We start from the raw sequence: 20,715 nt of genomic DNA on the forward strand, positions 1-20,715 counted from the left end.
TGGGTCATTGGGCTAATCCGGGAGGGGGGGTCATTGGGCTTATCCGGGGGGAGGGGGACATGGACCTGCTCCGCATGGGTCAGTAGGCCTGTTGCAGTGTTCCTTCTTTCTTATGTTCTTAAGATACCCAGATGCTGCGCATGTCTTAATTTCATTTTGTCGGTATTGTATACCATTCTTGTATAACTTGTCAGACACTGCAACATCATGGAATCTTGATTCTGAGGACATGTACATAACCTTCTTCACGGCTACGACAACTACTATTACAACTAACCCATCTCTTTGGGTATGACCTACTTCCACACTGGGGAATCCCGCCTACCAGTGACTATGCCCTCGTCTGCTACACGTCCCCTTTCCACCTGACGTTAGTATATAAACGCCAGCCTCCTTGCCTCTGCTCCAGAACCTCCACGACTACGGTGCTCTTCACTCCAAGGCTGAGGGACTGATTACCTCATCTTCTGTATATAGTTCTACTGTCTTCAAATTATGTCCTAGAATTTGTATTGATAAGCCAGTGGATGGCGAAACGTCTACAATAAAGATACCCAGATATTGCGCATGTCTTAATTTCATTTTGTCGGTATGGTATACCATTCTTGTACAACGAAGGAGAAAGGTAAGGGGAGGGGAAGGAAGGGTAATTCGCAGGTATTTTATCTCAGGCTAGTAAGCAAGTGAAATCTTAACCACCCGGTCTGTTACATTTCCAGTAATAAAATACCTTCCCACCTCCCATTCCGATGGTGTTAAACGAGGGTGAGAGGAAGGGGATGAGGGTGAGCTGCTCAGTATCAAGTGTACCCGAATACGTTATAAAAATGTTACATGTTTACTACCTTATCTCATGCGTACTCCCACTTCGTCAATGAAAATTGGTACCTAAAAAAACCTCATTTAGTATTGGATGGGATAAATAGGTATGAAAACAGCTTTCTGGCGAAATACTGAACATTACTAAAGAATTAAAAAGTCGTGGCTAGAACAATTCACCAAAAACCCCGCACTTAGGACAGGAAGCCTAAGACGATGTTTCCTTCAATCCTGGACTACTGTAAAAGCTTGATCTGCAACGTGTATTTTCTTCACTATCTTCGACAGTACGTTATTTGAATGTTGTTGAAAGTGATGTGACAGGGCAGTTTACATTATGTTGGCTTGTTAAGCTCGCTGAATTTCACGACGAAAAAACCACTACAACGGTGTCACTTCTATTTGACAAGACACGACACAATGACACACCTAATGAACATATGTGCAGACAAAACACGGCGACATTTTTAAGAGGTTAAACCTTTATGTTATTGATATTTATTTGGATAAGCAATCACAAGAGTTAAAATTTTATTGCACACGAATTTAAGTTTGACGAACAATATGACAATGACAGCTGATTATATCTAAAGACTCGTTACTTTATTATTGTAATAGTAGATGGTATTATAACTGTAGGGTGATAAAGACTAAGCAGTAATTGGAACCTTTGCGTTGTCTCAGTAAAGTTCCCATTTATTGCTTTCGTGTATTTATCATCTACAATATTATTATAGTTACAAAAAATGATAAACCCGAGTTGGTCATTTAGCGATGTGAAACTCATTCAAGGTACAATCCGACATATACTTACTTGCTATTTCATGCTGCATCTAGTCTAAGCTTGCAAAGACATGCACTACACCAAAAAATTATATCTTATTATAAGTCACCAAGGTTATTTTCTAATAGTTATTCACTAACAAATGAAACCATATTAATCCCACGTACGAATTAATGTACGAGTTAAGGACAAGTTGATTAGCTACACGAGACTAAGACAACAGTGTTCGTGTCATCTGGTCAGTGTTAGGCTATGCATTTTTTCTTTATTATTACTCCAGTGGGGTGTTCGATGTAGTTATTTGTTTTGTAGACCTACTAAAAGAGAACTAAGATCCAACTGAGATATGCCATAAATATTAGCTATATTTATGCAAACATAAGTAACTACAAGATCTGAGTTCTCATCATTGCAAAGGAATGTATAGGCCGTGGCACGTCCCTATAGCCCTGTGAAGTATATTAAATGCAGTACGATGGAATACAAAGGTAGTTGAGGCGGGAATTTACGGCTAGGGGAAAATATAAATACAGTAGTACAAATGATTTTCACTTGTTTCTCCTGGATCTTCTGCCTTTCCCTTCCTTTTCTTCTTTTTCTTCTCAGTTTCAGGCTCCGTCTCTTTACAGCCACATGCAGCTAAATCATCTTCATGGAGACAGTGGAAAGGTAATGGGAATCAGGGATGTGTGTTTCTCATAAAATAAACTGATTTGCTTACCAGTTAAACAATATTTTTGTTTTTAATAAACCAGTATTAGTCAAATTATACATATTAGCTCTCCCAAAAGAGGCCGTTACTATCTGACCTTCAGCACAGCTGAAAATTAATAGTTAATGTGTCAAGTCTAACTACATATATCACTTTCAGTATAATGCCACCTAAAACATTTAAAGGCAAGTATAAACTGTGGTTAGATAAAAACTTCACTATTAATAGCGAATACTGACTTAATTTTTCAGAATAATTCTTAAGTTTAAAAAAGTGAAACGTATAAAAAAAAAGACGTAAATTTAACTACAAATGTTATTAAAAAGTGCTTCTAGTAAGCACTAATTCGTTTCTTTAGATATGTATAAAACGCAAGATGCCGCCCTCTCTGAAGTTGATGATACCGTTGAATAAAAAACTCCAGTGAACTAAATTAAACCATCAGCAACTGTTTTTGAACATGCTGGTGGAATTAACTTGCAGCATCCCTCTTTAGCAAATACATATCGGCTAAATTTCATACGAGTTCTCAGAAATAACAGAGGCAATGATGGTTGTGCATATTTACCCATAAATTATGTAAATATCACCTAATTTATTATTAAAGAATATCTGAATTATCGCAATTTCATCAAGTGATTAATACAAGTATTAGACATATAACATGTCTTTTAAGACACAGAATCACTAAATGTGTCTACAAATACCCTTTAGTCCGCATATAAGAGTACCGCTGATTCCTTAGCAAAAGAAAGTACTGTATCTTAATGCTAGTAAGAAATAAGATACATTGGTGGATATGGGCTACCGGTGTGAAAATTTGAGACTATCTCAATTTAATTTCATATAAAATTGAACTTATAAAATGCAAGCATTTCAATTTCAATCTTTAACTGACTAAACAACGATACTATACAGTTTCTCCAAAACAATTAAGGTGATAAGGTTTGACTCACAGAAGTAAACTGCAATGGCGTCAGAATCTCTGATGACTCGCTGAAGAGCAGCACCTTCCATATCCTCGATGAAGTCTGCAGTTGGGTCTTTCTCCGTTAATAGCCATGATAGGAGATTCTCTTCATTTTTCATGTCACCTGTATTCGCCAACAAAATATGAATCACATGAAGAACCATATGACCTAACCTGAATTTCTTTAAATATCCACTCAAATTGAAGGGAAAGATTCGGAAATCTTAACGATCAAGAGATAAGGGTACATTTAATTGTGTTTAAATTCCCATTTTTCAGCGGTTCGTATGTACCACCCTTCTATATAACTTGTTCTAATGACTGAAGTGAACTTTCTCTAGGAGGTAGATATTCCATGACAACTACGAGTTATAAATTTAAAAAAGTATTTATGACAATTTTTTGTTTAATATACTAAAAACGTGCGAAATGGCACAATATATATAACGAATTTAGAAATCAAAAGTGTATATGAATTTCGTGCAATGGTTTTTTTATACATGCTGAATGACACAACATTTTTTTATTACTGGTAATAATAGTTCATGCTAGGTCATAACAGGTGACAAAGTTAGAAAAGACAGCCCCATGTTATAATTTGATGACTACACCATGTATGGGGTACTGTAAAACAATTAATGATGCAGTCGTGCCATGGAATGACTTGATGAAGGTAAGAGGCACTAATAAAATTTGATAAAAATGCATAATAAACAGATCAAAGAAAATAAACTGATACAAAAAAAAAGATAAAATGAGTAACAGGATTTAGGGGGACTTGAAAATAAATATATGACGATCTGAAAATGACTTCAGTACAAGGTTGGCAGCAAAAAAATCCACGCATCACTGTATCACAAGGTGACAGTCTTACTCTGAGTAACACTGACAGTACTGGGGTAGGCCATGAGAGGTTCCAGTCCAACAAAATTCTAAGACTTTACCTCAGGATCTCTAATACATTTGTATGACAGGTGAAAATATATGATAATGAACAATAAGAAAAGCCTGCTAATAAGACAGGTTGAATGATAAGGACTGATTAAGAAACTTAGAAAATTGAATGAGAAAGCTGTGAGGATGGAGATTGACCCTGAAGGTAAAGTTTCAGGGCTAGAAGACAATAATCCATGGCTAAAGCTGAGATAGGGACACTCAACCTGGTTGACCTACCACCTGGTGAAGGATCGTCGTTCAGGAATACGCCATAACGAACACAAAAACAAATATATAAATTATTGGATAATGTTCACTACTTATATATAAGCATATACTATTTAAGATCACTTGCAGATTCTTCCTCCAAGGAAAACAGTTACCTAAAATTATGCAGTTTTTTATATGATATTTTTAATTTTGCACAAAGACCTAGCCTAACCATGTTATCTCTTCAGTTATATAAAAAAAATATTTAAGTGTAGTTAACTGTAGTCCTTGGGGTGAATTTTCAGTAACCCATCATTTGTTTACACACTCTTTTAAAGAAAATATATTTAATCTAAATAACTTATTAATATGTTAAATGAGAACTCTGTTGAAAGAGCAGGTAAGCTATTATTTATATTAACCTATTGTTAGCTAAAGTAACATATAAAGCTAAATAATCATCCACTATTTTCATCTTAGATTATTGACAGATTTGATTTTCAAACATTATCTTTTTCTTGCTTGGGCAAGAAATGTATTAGAAAGCTTTCCTACTAAGGTAGGCTGAAGGGGGAATTCCGGGAAAACACGAACGAAAAATTTTTTCCGAAAAAAATTCACAAACTGAGTTAATCTTATAGAAAAATAGCTTAACTCTCTGGCAACACAATGGTACCAGAATCATTGTTCTACGACATTCCTACAAGGAATTATGGTCATTTAAATACACCTAGGGTTACGTCACCACCCGCGACAGGTGTGCTCACCTGTCGTCAATTTATTTTTTTTTTTCCGTTTTTTTTTCGTGTATTTACTGTATTATTCTTTCTAAGATAATAATTGACGATTTGGTATCATAATACAGTGGGTGGGACTTATACGTAGAGTTCCAACCAACCAGGAACCTCCCGACACCATTTTGCTGACGTCATGGAAAATTCCAGTCTCGGGGGTGGCCGGGGAATATGGCTCAATATAACGCTATTATAGCTTCTACGGCTTATTTATCTATCACAATTGATCTAATATGACATAATAAACAATATAAATAACAAAGAAGTATGGTAAATACTCCAGAATGAATAATATATGGAATATTCCCAGAGCGCTCCATCGGGAATAATAGATTCCCATTCTCAGAGAGGGGCTTACATTCTCTTTCTCTCACCTCCAGGGTCCTTATATTAGAGAAAACGAACATGGTTAACTATGATATACACTCGTAATGCAGTATAAGACTGAGAAAAATGTTATTTTCTCGGAAAAAAAAAAAAAAAAGGTGGTCCGGCTGTTTCGCGGATTATCTCGGAAGTAAGTTATTCACATATATGAGCAAGTAACTAAGTTAATAATAGCAGGAATGTAATGAAATTCACAGAGAACATAAAGGAAAGATTGTTTTACAAGCTAGTGGATCGCTTTTTGAGATATCATAATTTGTTTTTGATTTATGTGAGGGCAAAAGTCAGATATTTGGCTGAAAGTCAAAAAACATACAAAATTTATTTTTTTAAGAATGAAGAAAGGATAAATTACAGAAAGGCAATCCACTAGAAATACAGTTTAGCATTGTTTTATGCGTAGATAATGCCAAAACAGCTTCTCCAAGTCCCACTTCGACGGTACCTTGCAATATGTATGATTATGTATGATTATTAGTAAATAATTTTTTTCTCAGTTGTTTTTTGAGCTATCTTATTGAAACTTGGTCACATTACTATTGAAAGGTGCTTCTTTACGTACAAAAAAAATGAAAGAAATCGAACGAAAAATAAAAAAAAAAAAATTTTAGGCCTGAATTCCCCCTGAAAGCACTTGCACTCTTTGCAAAGGCGCAAAATTTGGGGATATGACCGAAGTGTACAAATGAAAAACAGGAATAAATATAAAAAGATATTCATTATATAAGCGCGTTAAAAATATCTCAACAAGGCATGATTCACAACAATGCATTCCAGGTGGCGACCATAAGAATGGAGGAACACTGCAGTAGGTCTACTGGCCCAGAAAATTAGACTGAGAAAGGATATTGGAAAGTACAAGTTTAATATAATTGTAGATAAATGAAGCAAACTTCCTGATAGCGTCAAATGAGACGAATTTTGGGTAGTTTTAAATATAGGTTGGATGGGTACATTAATGAGTGTGAATGGACCTATCTTGCATGGGACAGTAGGCCTGGTGCAGTGTTCCTTCATTATGTTCTTAAAACCTTTCAACTGCACCAGGGTCATTAAGGCTGCACGGTAACCTTTTCACCGCCAGACAAAAAAACTATCTAAAATAGGGACCAAGGTAAGCTCTCAGTACATATACGCTGAAAAAATGCATCTCTCAGGGTATATATACTGACATGACTATACAGAAATGAAATGCATAAAGATGCAAAGGATTAAAAAAATCTTGAAGCAGCAATATACTTTAAAAGCCACCATTCATTGAATTTCAATGCATACAAAATAATAATACACCACTTTTGCTATTTATTTAAAATGAGGTTAAAAAAGAGATACTAATGAAAAACGCTTACACTAATATTCAGCCAAACAACTGTCTAGAAAACAGCTGATTTTTTACTAATACGAAGTAATAATTTTGGTGACTTATACTGTTCTGTAGTTTTAAATTTTAAGAATTTAGTAATGTACAACCACAAAACTCGCCAAAATTAATGGCTTGGAATTAATCCAAGCTTTCCAAACTATTAAATCTAATAATGGCATCCAGTACCCTTGTCTCCTCATTTTAATGCTTCTGATACCATTCATTTGTTAGTGCTATTAGGCATTTCGAACTCCAATTATTAACATGTTCACCAAAAAAAAAAAAAAATTCCAATCCATCCTATCTCCGATCATTTTCCTACAACGCTTGGTCCTTTACCGTTTCTCAAGTTTGTTTTTTACTTGGTATTGCACTCTTTCTGCTCTGTGCTGTTTCTCCAAACACCTCGTGAGTAGTGACTATTGTTCTTAGTGTTTTTACACATTCTTCTCACCAACCTTAACTCGCCTCCACCTCCTGCCTATTTATACTTACCAGCATAAATAATAGGTTCCTCGCTAGCGGCGCGGTAGAACACGATGGCCGGGAGGGCATAAACACCGACTTCCTTTGCCAACTGAGGATCGTCAATCTTAACGAAGTCAATCCCGTTGGCGTCAGCTTCATCGTCGATGTTTTCCAGCTCGGCAAGTACCTTCTGGCATTGCTTGCACCCTTCCTCAGCGTCTGTGGGGAACGTCAAGCAAATGTTTAGTCATACCAAACTATGAAATAAATGTTTACTATCTCAGGAAAATTAGAAGGGGTATCCGAAGAGATAACGTAATTGGTATTCTTCTCGCTGGCAGGATTCCAATAGCAAATTACACCATATTTTACAAAAAGTTGGCAACAGACTGCCAGAACCAAACATCCAAGAGAAATGTTGCTATACTAACAAACACTTGTATATAATAGCGTATCCGACAAAGAAAAAAAGCCCAAAATATGATAGCTATTAATGAAAGGTGTAAATAAACTCACAGAAAAAGACAGCCAGGTAATCTGTGGTTTGTTTGATCCTTTCGAACATTTTCCGGTTAACTTTCTCAATGGCATCGTTGAGTTCCATATTCTCCGGGGCGGTGAGCCAGTCCAACACGTCTTCATCATCGTAGAGGTCGCCTATAATGACACAAATGCATTATGCAGAAAAGACACTTAACACGCTTGATCGCGTATACAATATCGTGTAAATGCTATATTACACAATTTTTTTTTTTTACGAATAATTATTTATTGATGAAACAATGTAAATTTTGGTAATTATTACCAAAGCACTGATGCCTAGTATATGTAAATATTCATAAAAAAATAACCCCCCATTGTCAGTATATGATGTATGATAATCCCTAGCCACCTTCCATGTAAATATTGTCTCCTACCATCATATTTAATGTGCTTAGCCTTCCTGAAGTAAACCAATCCTGGAGGATTCCTGAAGCCATATTTCTTGGCCATGAGTCTGTCATTCATCTTCACCATCTGGATGCCATATTCTGCAGCCTCGTCGTCAATCTTCTCCAGCACCCGCAGCACCTTAGGGCACTCGTCATTCTCCTCATTAACTATGGGGAAGAAAATGATGAAAGATTCCAAGAGGAAGAAAAAAAAAAGTAAATTATATCTTATTCTACGTATGTATTTTTCTCATTGTTTTCAAATGTGAAATTACTGAGCATGAAGCAAGAATGTTTTGAATTTAACATCATAAAACATATGCAGTAATTAAACATGTATATGAGAAATAGGACGTAACTCACAGAAGTAGACAGCGAGGTAGTCTTGAGTATCGATAAGGGTGTAAAGCATCTGGCGGTTAATATTCTCGATGGTGTCCTCGTGACGCTGTTTTATCAGCCACTCCAACACTTCCTCCTCTGCCTGGATATCACCTGTATATACACACATACACACACATTCCCAAATTAGTAAATGCTGACAGTGGCCATGGCTTCTGCAGATGTCTGCAAAACCCATAGGCAGTGATAAATAGATAAAATAAATTTCGTTTTAATAGTGTTTCCACAGTTATTTTCCAATTTCAAAAAATTAGTAGAACAATATGGTAAATGATATGAAAATGCAGTTATCTGTATACAATATCAATTATAGTATCGTGAAGTTCTCGGACAGACTGGGTATGATGGTTCTCATCAAAGGGCCCCCACTCTCCCCTGATATCATGCATTTAAATTTCTTGTAAGGGTTTGAGAATGATTATGGTTTCTAGCACAGTGTTTAAAATGCTCTGTACTAGAATAGAATAAATGATGAAGTGAAAAAAGTCACACGAATATGGTGGCCCACATTTGGAGTATGGATTTAGATGTGTGTTACGGACCACTAGAGGTGTACACATGTTGAAGTTACATAAAATAGACAGCCGAGAAGCTGTATTAAAAGTATTAGTTTAACTATCATATGCACTTTCGAATGCTATTTTGAAGAATCCCTAGTTATGAAAAACAAGACACTGTCTCGTAACTACATATATGTATAGCCTCTGTCCATTATAGGGTAACTCATTTGGTAACCGCTTGTACAATCCATGACCATGAAAGTAGATGCTACGACCGTCAATATTTTAGTAAAGACGGCCATAGCACACAACAAACCAAAAACTAGATATGTTTCAGTTCATCCAGAATCATTTCCACTCGTGACTTAATAATGAGCAGGCCGAAACGTCGTCAGGTTTTCGTTTCCAATTTGCGGGATAGCTGATGATTGCTCGAGTTATCGTATTATGATTTTTTTTACCCTTCAGGCCCTAATAGTAAGCAACATAAGAGCTCATGCTAGAACTCTTGATAACATTTCAGTGAGAGCAGATGAGAACAGACTACGTCTGTGCCATTCAACACCCAACATACCACACTAACAGCTTATGTGATATTGTGGAAGCTTCGTCATTCTGACTCATGCATCAGGCATATACCACGTCATGATATCTATGTTGTCCTTGACCTAGTCTTCAAGAAGACATTTAATAATTACTACTGCGTAACATTAATTAAGCAGCAGCAGCTAATGAAAGGCTAGATAACTAAGAACAATATACTGCACACAAATGTTTCCTTAATGTTTAAGTTAAATTAATCATGCGGTTAAATAGAAAAATAATAAAGATCATATAGCCTATTAACACATCAAACGAATTCATGCAAAAGAAGTTAAATTAAATTACTACATTCATGGGGAAGCGGTAAACCCGTACGGGGTCATAATAATAATAATAATAATAATAATAATAATAATAATAATTATTATTATTATTATTATTATTATTATTATTATTATTAAACCTGTGTCGGTCATTCAGCAGAAGGCATGCTGAACACTATACTCCAAGCCGCTAATAGCGGCACAGTCTCTAACTAGCCAGGCTGTTGGTAAATCTAGAGGCCATACAGTGCCTGGGAAATGGGTGGTTATGAGAGTTGCATTTAAGACAGGGGAAAGATATCGCCAGTTCCTTGGAACAAGCACCCTTCAGAAGCCACAAGGCACCCTTGAGGAAATCGAGAAAACATAACGCTAAAGGCTACACAAAACTAACAGAAACAGTAATTTAAAGGTGTTAATAAGCTTCAGCCCTTCAAGAGTAGGCTCCTTGGTGCTGGTGAAGAGGTCTTGACCCAACGAATTGGATATGCCCTCCCTTTCCTTGAATCAAATCTTATTACCTCGCATTCCCCGAGCGCTGTATTGACAGACTTAGCGATTCCACATGAATGCACAGTAATACTGCTATTAACAAGCGAGATGCAAAGACAATAGCAGAAATGCTGCTGGCTAGTACTCTATCACCTATTCCCTGTCAGTCTCTAGGTAATATAAAAACAACCCGTCCTCATATCGCACATGAATTAAGTATTATTTTTAACTTTCTAAACTACAGCGAGCGAAACTAGGCTACTAAACGTTTTCTACTCATAACTAAAAAAATGAGTGCTGAAGTTTAAAAAGTGCTTATCTAGCGACGTGAGGACGGCGTTGCTAAACGAAAAATGAACTGTCAATCGTTGCATTCTGTCGTCAGTATCATGATACTGCTGACTGGTTAGTGTCTGTCACTTCAGTCTCCGTTATACTACATGCTAGCTAGATCACAATCAAAATACATTCAATTTACAAAATTTTGTGATGGATGAAGGTGATGTGTTGATAAGCCAATAAGTAAGCTTTAGGCAAATGGTAAGTCTAAATCAGACGTAAAATTAGTGCTTAATCTAATCTAGTCTAGGAGACATTTTGTCTCTTTGGTTTAATGTGTGCAAATTCTCGATTACTGTGGAAAGCTGAGAGTCTTACATGTCTCAGTGTTTGTAAGGACTGTTAGGTCGAAAAAAACAGGTGATGGGACGATATGTGTTAAGAAGCAAAGGAAAGCACGGCAGCACCAAGTTACTGTCGGTGAGATCACCCATTCATTCACCCGTCCTTACTGCCTTTTTCATCTTCAGCCCCTTCACCATCATCTGCTTCAGCCTCCACTGCATTGTCATCGTCGTCATCTGCTTCATTATCCTCAAAAGCCTCTATACCTTTGTCATAACCATCTTCAATGGCTTCAACAGCATTATCGTTAGCACCTGCCTCGTCATCATCGGCCTTGTCATCATCAGCTTCAGCCTCATCAGATTCATGATCATCGGCTTCATCGTCATCATCGGTCTCATCAGCTTCACCATCGTCATCATTAGTTTCATCGTTACCATCCACGGCCTCATCATCATCCTTATCATTATCGACCTCATCATCATCATTGGCCTTATCATTATTATCGACTTCATCGTCATCATCAACGCCCTCATCATCGTCGGCTTCATCGTCATCGGTCAAATCACTGGCTTCATCATCAGCCTCATCACCATCATCATTAGCCTCGTCGTCATTGGCCTCGTCGTCACTGGCCTCATCATCATCGACCTCGTCATCACCGGCCTCATCGTTATCATCAGACTCGTCATCGGTCACATCATTGATCTCGTCATTGTCATCATCGGCCTCATCGTCACTGGCCTCATCATCGGCCTCCTCGTCACCGGTCTCGTCATCATCATCGGTCTCGTCGTCATCAGCCTCATCATCATCGACCTTGTCGTCACCGGCCTTGTCGTCACCGGCCTTGTCGTCACCGGCCTCGTCGTCATCGGCCTCATCATCATCGGCCTCGTCATCGGGCTCATCGTCATCGGCTTCGTCACCAGCCTCATTACCATCGGTTTCATCATCGTCCTCCTCGTCATCGGGCTCATCGTCATCGGCCTCGTCGTCACCGGCCTCATCATCATCGGTTCCGTCGTCATCGTCCTCGTCGTCACCGGCCTCATCATCATCGGCCTCGTCATCATCGTCCTCGTCGTCACCGGCCTCATAGTCATCAGCGTCCTCGTTATAGTCACTGTCGGCCTCATCACTATCATCAGCCTCATCGTCATCATCGGCCTCATCTTCATCATCATCGGCCTCGTCTTCATCATCATCGTCTTTATCGGCCTCATCTTCATCATCGGCCTCATCATCATCATCGTCTTTATCGGCCTCATCTTCATCGTCATCCTCGTCTTCATCGTCATCATCAGCCTCATCTTCATCGTCATCATCATCTTCATCCTCGTCTTCGTCGGCTTCATCTTCATCATTATCGTCTTTATCTGCCTCATCATCATCATCGGCCTCATCGTCTTCATCGTCATCATCAGCCTCATCTTCATCATCATCCTCGTCTTCATCGGCTTCATCATCATCATCGTCTTTATCGGCCTCATCATCATCGGCCTCATCGTCTTCATCGTCATCATCGGCTTCATTGTCATCATCAGCCTCATCATCATCCTCTACGTCATCGTCATCCTCGTCTTCATCATCAACCTCATCTTCATCATCCTCGTCTTCATCTTCATCATCATCGTCTTTATCGGCCTCATCTTCATCATCGGCCTCATCATCATCGGCCTCATCGTCTTCATCGTCATCATCAGCCTCATCCTCTTCTTCATCGTTATCATCCTCGTCTTTATCGGATCCATCTTCATCGGCCTCAACATCATCGGCCTTATCTTCATCATCATCGGACTCATCTTCATCATCGGCCTCAACATCATCATCCTCATCTTCATCATCATCGGACTCATCTTCATCATCGGCCTCAACATCATCATCCTCATCTTCATCGGCCTCATCTTCAACATCATCGGCCTGATCTTCATCATCAGCCTCATCTTCATCATCGGCCTCAACATCATCATCATCTTCATCGGCCTCATCTTCAACATCATCAGCCTGATCTTCATCATCATCCTCATCTTCATCATCATCGGCTTCAACATCCTCATCTTCATCATCGGCCTCATCGTCAACATCCACCTCATCATCGTCTTCATCTTCATCGTCGACCTCATCATCATCGGCCTCATCTTCATCATCATCAGCCTCATCTTCATCATCGGCCTCATCCCCATCGGCCTGATCATCGTCTTCATCTTCAACGTCATCATCGGTCTCATCTTCATCATCGGCCTGATCTTCATCATCGGCCTCATCGTTTTCATCTTCATCGTCATCTTCGGTTTCAACATCATCATCGGCCTCATCATCATCATCGGCCTCATCATCGTCTTCATCTTCAACGTCATCATCGGTCTCATCTTCATCATCGGCCTGATCTTCATCATCGGCCTCATCGTCTTCATCTTCATCGTCATCTTCGGTCTCAACATCATCATCGGCCTCATCATCATCATCGGCCTCATCATCGTCTTCATCTTCAACGTCATCATCGGTCTCATCTTCATCATCGGTCTCATCTTCATCATCGGCCTGATCTTCATCATCGGCCTCATCGTCTTCATCTTCATCGTCATCATCGGTCTCAACATCATCATCGGCCTCATCTTCATCATCGGCCTCATTTCCATCATCGTCCTTATTATCATTATCAGCCGCATTATCATTTGCCTCATCATCGGCCTCACCTTCATTTGCTTTATCATCGGCCTCATCATCATCATCGACGTCTCCTTCACCATCGGCCTCACCTTCGTCATCATCGGCCTCATCTTCATCATCAGCTTCACCATCATCCTCAACTTCATCATCATCGGCCTCATCGTTATCATCGGCCGCATTATCATCATCGGTCTGATCATTGTCCTCATCGCTATCATCGTCGGCCTCATCGTCATCATCGGTTTCATCATCACTGACATCATAATCATCATATACCTTATCATCGTCATCACCTTTACTGGCCTTAGCATTGTCATTATCGGCCTTATCTTTAACACCGGCCTCATCGTCATAATCAGCCTCTTCAACATCACCTTCATCTTTCTCACCATGCTCCTCAGCCTTATTGTCGTCATCATCATCTGCTTCATCATCCTCACCTTCACCGCCTGCCTCTTCATCTACCTCTAATAGATGCCGCAAATTCAAGGCTACCTGAGGGCTCTCTAGTATTCCTGAAATAATCATACTGAGAATGATACAGTGACCATCTCTCCAACGATACAAGGTGTCCACTAACATCAAAGTGCAGCTAAGCATTAATAAATTTAGCGATTAAAGCAATCAGTGGAGCAACCACGGTGGGAGCTAATGGAGGTCAGGCCTCCCATATGATTTTTTTTAAACTAAAGGCTAAATTTTTATCGTATTATACTGACCAGTGACGACGAAAACACGACAATTTAAGAAATTTTACATACACAATGAAAAACACATTTTTTAAAAAAGATTTCTTTGATTTCTTTCCCCAGGTTGAAATCCTGACTGCCCCACTGAAAGCCGTTGATCAAGTTAAAACAGTCCTGCGGTGTAAGTAAGAGATTACATTCTATTGCAATCTGGCAATGAAAACTGCTGTATGCGCTAAATTCGTTGGGAGTTATACAGCGCCTGGGAAATGGGAGGTAATCGCTTTTGATCCTAGGAAGTAGGGAAGGTCCAATTCCTTGAATGAAGAGCGCTTCACCAGGCTCTAGGCAGCCCCCTTGAACAGGACTCACTACAGCCTAAATAACAGACATTTAAATATAGACCACATATATATTTAGTTTTGTACCCAATGTTTTTTAATAAAAATTTTCAGTAATGTAATCCTGATCATTATTTTTTATAATACTCAGGAAAAACACTGTGTGGGTCATTCTGTGGATATATTGTTGAATAATTAAAAATATAATGTGATCAAAACGATGAGAAATATTACATTGAGCTACAAGATGAATTAAATATATTTGTCATGATCATAGTAACTGAACCTATCCTTCTCTTCCTCGAATCCAAATCGCCTTCCATTGCCAGAAGTTTTATAACCCCTAAGGGTTTAATACTTCCCATGAATAGAATATAATCATTATTACTATTAAGTGAGTTCGATTAGACAACTATTTAGCCATGGAGATGATACATGACAGAGGTTATATATGAAAAAACGCCAATCTTTCACTTATATTTGTTCCTTTAAATGATCTCTTAAATGTCTTGCACTAAAACACAGATATATGGTCCTAAGAGCCTAATTCTCCTACCATGAATTTTCGATCCTCCCATAATCCTCGTGTTGAATTTCCTATGTTTATTTTGGCCCTATATATTTGATTTAAATAATTCAATTAGGTTTTAAAACGCAATAATATAATGTCAGAATACATAAATTCAGGCTGTGATGAGGTGTGGTAAGATCACACCCACGAGACCTTACCTCTCTGGACTGAAATGTACGGGACTACTGGTCTTGTATAGCGGATATTACGTCCTATTTCTTTCTAACAGGTTTATTTTGATTGTTCTCCTCGGGAAAGGGGTTCGAGGGGAGAATCAAATAACCCATGCACACTTGCATGGGTTACAACCACTTCTCGTTTTAGTCATTACTATTTTATTCCATGCTAGCACAACCACTAGTAGAAGCATGAAATCGCCCAACTTGGACAGATTCGTGAGGTAATGCGTTTCATATTAATATTCGAAAAAAAGTGCTGGGTAACCTCATCAATGAGTGCATTAACCATAGGGCTAACTTTTCAAAATAAAATAACTATAGTATACTATGCAATGCAAAGGACACCTTATATCGTGTAGAAAATATCTTAATATACGTATTTACATCTTAGGCTGGTTAAGGACTTTGCCTCCCTTGGTTTCCTCCTCACTTTCACGTGTTCCCAGTTATCCAGAACATTAATATTTTTTTTATAAGAGACTAAGGATCACCTGAAAATTCGTCCCAAAGACAACAGTTAAAAGAAGTTATGCTAATTTTTAAATTTGCACCAAAATTAGCCTAGTTATCTAACCTAACCTTGCTAAAATTTGTATAATATAAAACTGCTAAATCCCCGTAATCTAAGAATCCGCATAATTTAAGGTTACTGCTTTCCCTGGGAAACGACACTTCAGGTGATCTTGGACGAAAGCATGCGCAGCTATCCTAAATATATAATAAACTGTCAGCATTAACTTAAAACCTGATGCAGCAGGCGGTGAGGGGAGGAGGAAGCCCACCGGGAGCCATGTCAGTCCTGCTGAGGGATGCTACAACAACAAAGCTCTGCTTACGTGTCTCCGCTATAAGCCAAGAATAGACTTCCTCATTCCCTGCGATGTCACCTGGGGATGCAACAGACGTGACCTAATGAGGAGCATAGTTGTATTAGGTCAGTCACCCTGGGGGCTTTGAATCCCTGACCTCCCCACTTTGTAGGGTGTTAAGTCATTATTATAATAGCTAAGCACTAGTAAAACATTAAATTAATACTATGAACACGAATATACATTTGTCCTTTTTTTCGCTTTTCAAATGTTATAGGCAAGACAAATATTAGCACTAGATCTACCAGATGATAATAATGTCCTAGCTTGGTGATGTCTATCTAAGCCAGTTTTCTACTAAATTATGATGAGTAGCATGCTCTGAAGCATCAGGATTTAGGAGTTTAAAAAACATTTAATTATATCCTATTTCTATATTAGTTATGGCAAGGGAAACACATGATTATTGGAATTTTAACACAATTAACACTTTCTTAACCAGAAGATATTAGAGAAACTCATCGTACCTGACAGAAAAAAATGTAAAAACATTTTAAAAAGTCTTAATAATTATGATCCCTTTCAGCATGTCCAGGATTATATATTTTTTTAAACATTTGCCCCGACAATTACCATCGTAGATGCTAGGCACTCCACCCTCGAAGTACACGAGGGCTGGTAAATGAGTGATGCCTAGGTCTTCAGCGACATCGACGTCGTTGGTCTTGACGAACTGGATGCCCACCTCGTCCGTCTCGTCATCGATGGTCTCCAGCTCGGCCAGGACAGTCTCACACGTCGGGCAGTTGTCGTCGTCTGGGAGGTAAACGATACGTAAATAGCGCTGCCTGCAGTAACGTAACTGAAATATAGACATTACAGTAGCTGTCCATGAGCCCCTCACATGCTGTAATGGTAAGCATATTATAGCTGTCACATTTCTTGGGGAAGCTAGCCTAAACAACTTGCCTGTACTACTTACAACTCAAATGATTCATAGTCTTATGACCCCTCTGAAAACTATTTTTATATGCTACATATTTCTTACCAAATATTCAAAATTTCAGAATGAGAATATTCTTGTATTCATTCAAATCAGTCATAAGATATTTAGCCAAATTATGCCCACACAATGAATAAAGGTACTAACACTAAAATAAACTGCTTAGACATGATTTAATTATTAAACAAACCTATAAAGAATGCTATCTATATCTTCTATTTTTTTCCACTCTGCAATTTGAAAGGAGTCATTACATCACAGCATGCTCGATGCCATGCTCTTGTTGATTCTGTTATGTATTACATCCATTTGCTGCTTCACACTTAAACCACAATTATTTTGCATGTATTCCTGAGACTACTACTGAAACCCTTCAAGACCTCTCAACATGCTACTCACAAAAGTAAACGACGAGGTACTCGAAGCCGTCCACCAGGCTCTGTAACATTTTTCCATCAACTTCTTCAATAATTGAGGCTGGACCTTTGTCCTTATTGTCTATAAGCCATTCTAAAAGTGCCTCCTCGTCTTTCAGGTCACCTGCAAAAAATTGAGGAATTCAGGTAGATGCACACTTTGAGCTTAACGAGACTTTATATAAAAAAGAATATTTGTAGAAGCATCCTACAGTGGTACTTGTTAAATTATTTATTTTACAGTTAATGCGAGATATAAGGGTTGCACGTCTCAAAATATTAATGAAACGCCTGAGGAAGAGGGAAGTAGCTCTTTACCTTCGTATATCTGAGGGAAGCGGTTTCTGAAGTATACGAGGGCTGGCAGGCTTACTATGTCATATTCTTCTGCTATACCATCATCAGATATCTTTACGAAGTCAATGCCGATGTCATCACATTCATCGTCGATATTCTCTAGTTCAGTGAGAATTTTCCTGCTCTTCTTGTCATTTTCAGCATCTGTTGATATTGCAAAGGCAAAAAATTACAAACCACTTGACACTTTTACTTTTTTTTTTTTCAACAAGTTGGTCGTCTCCCACCGAGGCAGGGTGACCCAAAAAAGAAAGAAAATCCCCAAAAAGAAAATACTTTCATCATCATTCAACACTTTCACCACACTCACACTTTTACTTACTATCTAGATATGAAATTTATAAATTAATAAGTAACGCTCATACTCTTAGGTTTATAGGAGAGCAATAATAATAATAAATATTATTACTATTCATATTTATTCATAAGTAATCGCTAAAACCCATATGAGTAATTCAGGACAAAAAAAGGTATAATGAAAATGTTAAATGAAGCATTACTCACAAAAGTAGACAGCAACATTTTCTGATGTGTTGAGGATTCGCTCCAGCATGCGCTTGTTTACTTCCTCAATCTGGTTTGGTATCTCCAGCGTGTCGTCATCCGTTAGCCATCTGAGTACAGCGTCCTCATCACTGATGTCACCTGGTATGAAAGATCTCGCTCAGGAAAACAAAAGTTGTTATAATATATTGCAACCAGGACTGAATAATCTACCAGTGCATTCGAGATAAATCATTCACTCTCACAACAATACGCATTGTAAAGTATTTACCAAATTATAGTTTAATTAACAATTATTACCTTAGCTGAGGAAATATATAGAGATTATTTATATAGTCTATTAGTTTACAAATAACCTACAGTTAGGAGAAAAATCTTGTCTGTAAATGTACAGTTTGTGACCTGTGTAGTAGACTATGTTCCTACGTGGTGGCTCCTGACTGACATCTCTCTCACAGCTAAAAGACATCATAGCAAAGCTCCACTCCTAAAAGACATCACAGCAAAGCTTCAAAACACATTTTCAAATTATTTTCAATTTCCAATTTGAAGTGACTCCTTCTTCCTCTTTTCGGCTCCCATTTAGGAGATAAACGAGTATAATCCGTCAGGATTATACTCGCCTCAGACTTTATTTTGTCCAGATGTCAGACTCCGAGAAGCCTTATAGCCTGATATTTGGGAAAGAAAACAAAGATTGCTGCCATATCTGCGTCTACTTCCATTGCTCTGGAAGGGAATGGACTGAATTACTAAATGGTATCGTACCTTACTCCTCTATCACTTGTTTTTCATCGGATTTGTATAATTTTATTTCGGCGAATAATGTACTTCCCCACTGTTAGCGATAGTCTGTGGTTCTGGAAATTTCCAAACCAGACTGGAACTACTGGCGGCTGCGAACTGCAGACAGAGCTCTTTAATGAGCCATTCATGTAAACAGTACAGTTCGGCTTCCGTAAATTCCAATCGACGACAGTCTCCTTTGGTTAGGCTGACTAAAGATATCAAGGAAGTCTTTCCCAGATACCTTCATACCTTGCCAGTATTTGACCTGTATATAACCTGTGACACCACTGGGAAGTCTGACACTCTCCCCAGCCTCGTCTTTGAGATTGTGGTACTTTTTGTTTTGCTTTCTACAGCAATTTGAGTAACATGCCATTCAAAGTGAGGGTTGTTTCGTGATGCTTGTGAGAGTTTTCCCAGGCGATGGTCCTGCGCTTTGAGTAACACACGGTCTGTCATGACCGTGGATGGTGTGATTAGCGTTATCCGCGACGTAGTAAAGGCCTTAATGTGTGGATGACATGGGTAATACATTCCTAAGAATTCACTCTTAAAGTGACTTGTCTGTGTGATGGTAGACAATGAGCCGCTGCAGCTAGCTACTGGTTTACCTCTCAAAACCCGATGGTCGTCCATTTCACTGGGTTTCGGGTGAGAGTCTGGTTCTTTTGTGCTATTTCATGGTGTAGTTCTGTTAGTGGTCCTTGGCCGGGTTCTTGACATGGATTCCTTGTATGAAGCAACTCAAAACGCATGTGCTGAAAGCACTGGATATTTTGATGGTGGTCTCGTAGGAAACTGATGTGCATAGTATGTACAGCATGTACAACCATGCACTGAAGCATCAAGGTGTTGTGGATACTTGCCGATAAACTGAGGGAACTTATATAGGAGCAAAAACAGTGTAGAGGGAGATTGTACACTTCGATCACCGTCTGATATCATCTTCGGAAATACAGGAGACTGAAAGAGTCTGGGTTTATATAGGCACAACTCTTAGGGTCATATGTGTGTGACCCAACACCTGAAGTATCACATACAATAAATTGGGAGTGCTGAAATTTTACACAATACATGACAAACACAAGAGAAAAAACCTGAAGCTGCCCTAATCAAGACCAAACC

General features: G+C 38.6%; 1 protein-coding gene across 1 annotated transcript in view; it reads right to left on the bottom strand.

The window, feature by feature from the left end:
• The window catches only part of hlk (hulk), a 118,231-nt gene that overhangs the window by 29,552 nt on the left and 67,964 nt on the right, over positions 1-20,715 (bottom strand). The window contains exons 16-27 of the mRNA XM_070092126.1: positions 18,802-18,942; positions 18,259-18,441; positions 17,924-18,064; positions 17,155-17,337; positions 16,559-16,599; positions 11,427-12,972; positions 8,739-8,870; positions 8,361-8,543; positions 7,960-8,100; positions 7,471-7,662; positions 3,272-3,409; positions 2,156-2,251 (exon numbers count right to left, since the gene is read on the bottom strand). Of these exons, the coding sequence (XP_069948227.1) occupies positions 2,156-2,251; positions 3,272-3,409; positions 7,471-7,662; positions 7,960-8,100; positions 8,361-8,543; positions 8,739-8,870; positions 11,427-12,972; positions 16,559-16,599; positions 17,155-17,337; positions 17,924-18,064; positions 18,259-18,441; positions 18,802-18,942 (3,117 nt within the window). The remainder of the gene's footprint in view (positions 1-2,155; positions 2,252-3,271; positions 3,410-7,470; positions 7,663-7,959; positions 8,101-8,360; positions 8,544-8,738; positions 8,871-11,426; positions 12,973-16,558; positions 16,600-17,154; positions 17,338-17,923; positions 18,065-18,258; positions 18,442-18,801; positions 18,943-20,715) is intronic.

Source organism: Cherax quadricarinatus, chromosome 38 (genome assembly GCF_038502225.1).
Source record: "Cherax quadricarinatus isolate ZL_2023a chromosome 38, ASM3850222v1, whole genome shotgun sequence".
Taxonomy (NCBI): domain Eukaryota; kingdom Metazoa; phylum Arthropoda; class Malacostraca; order Decapoda; family Parastacidae; genus Cherax; species Cherax quadricarinatus.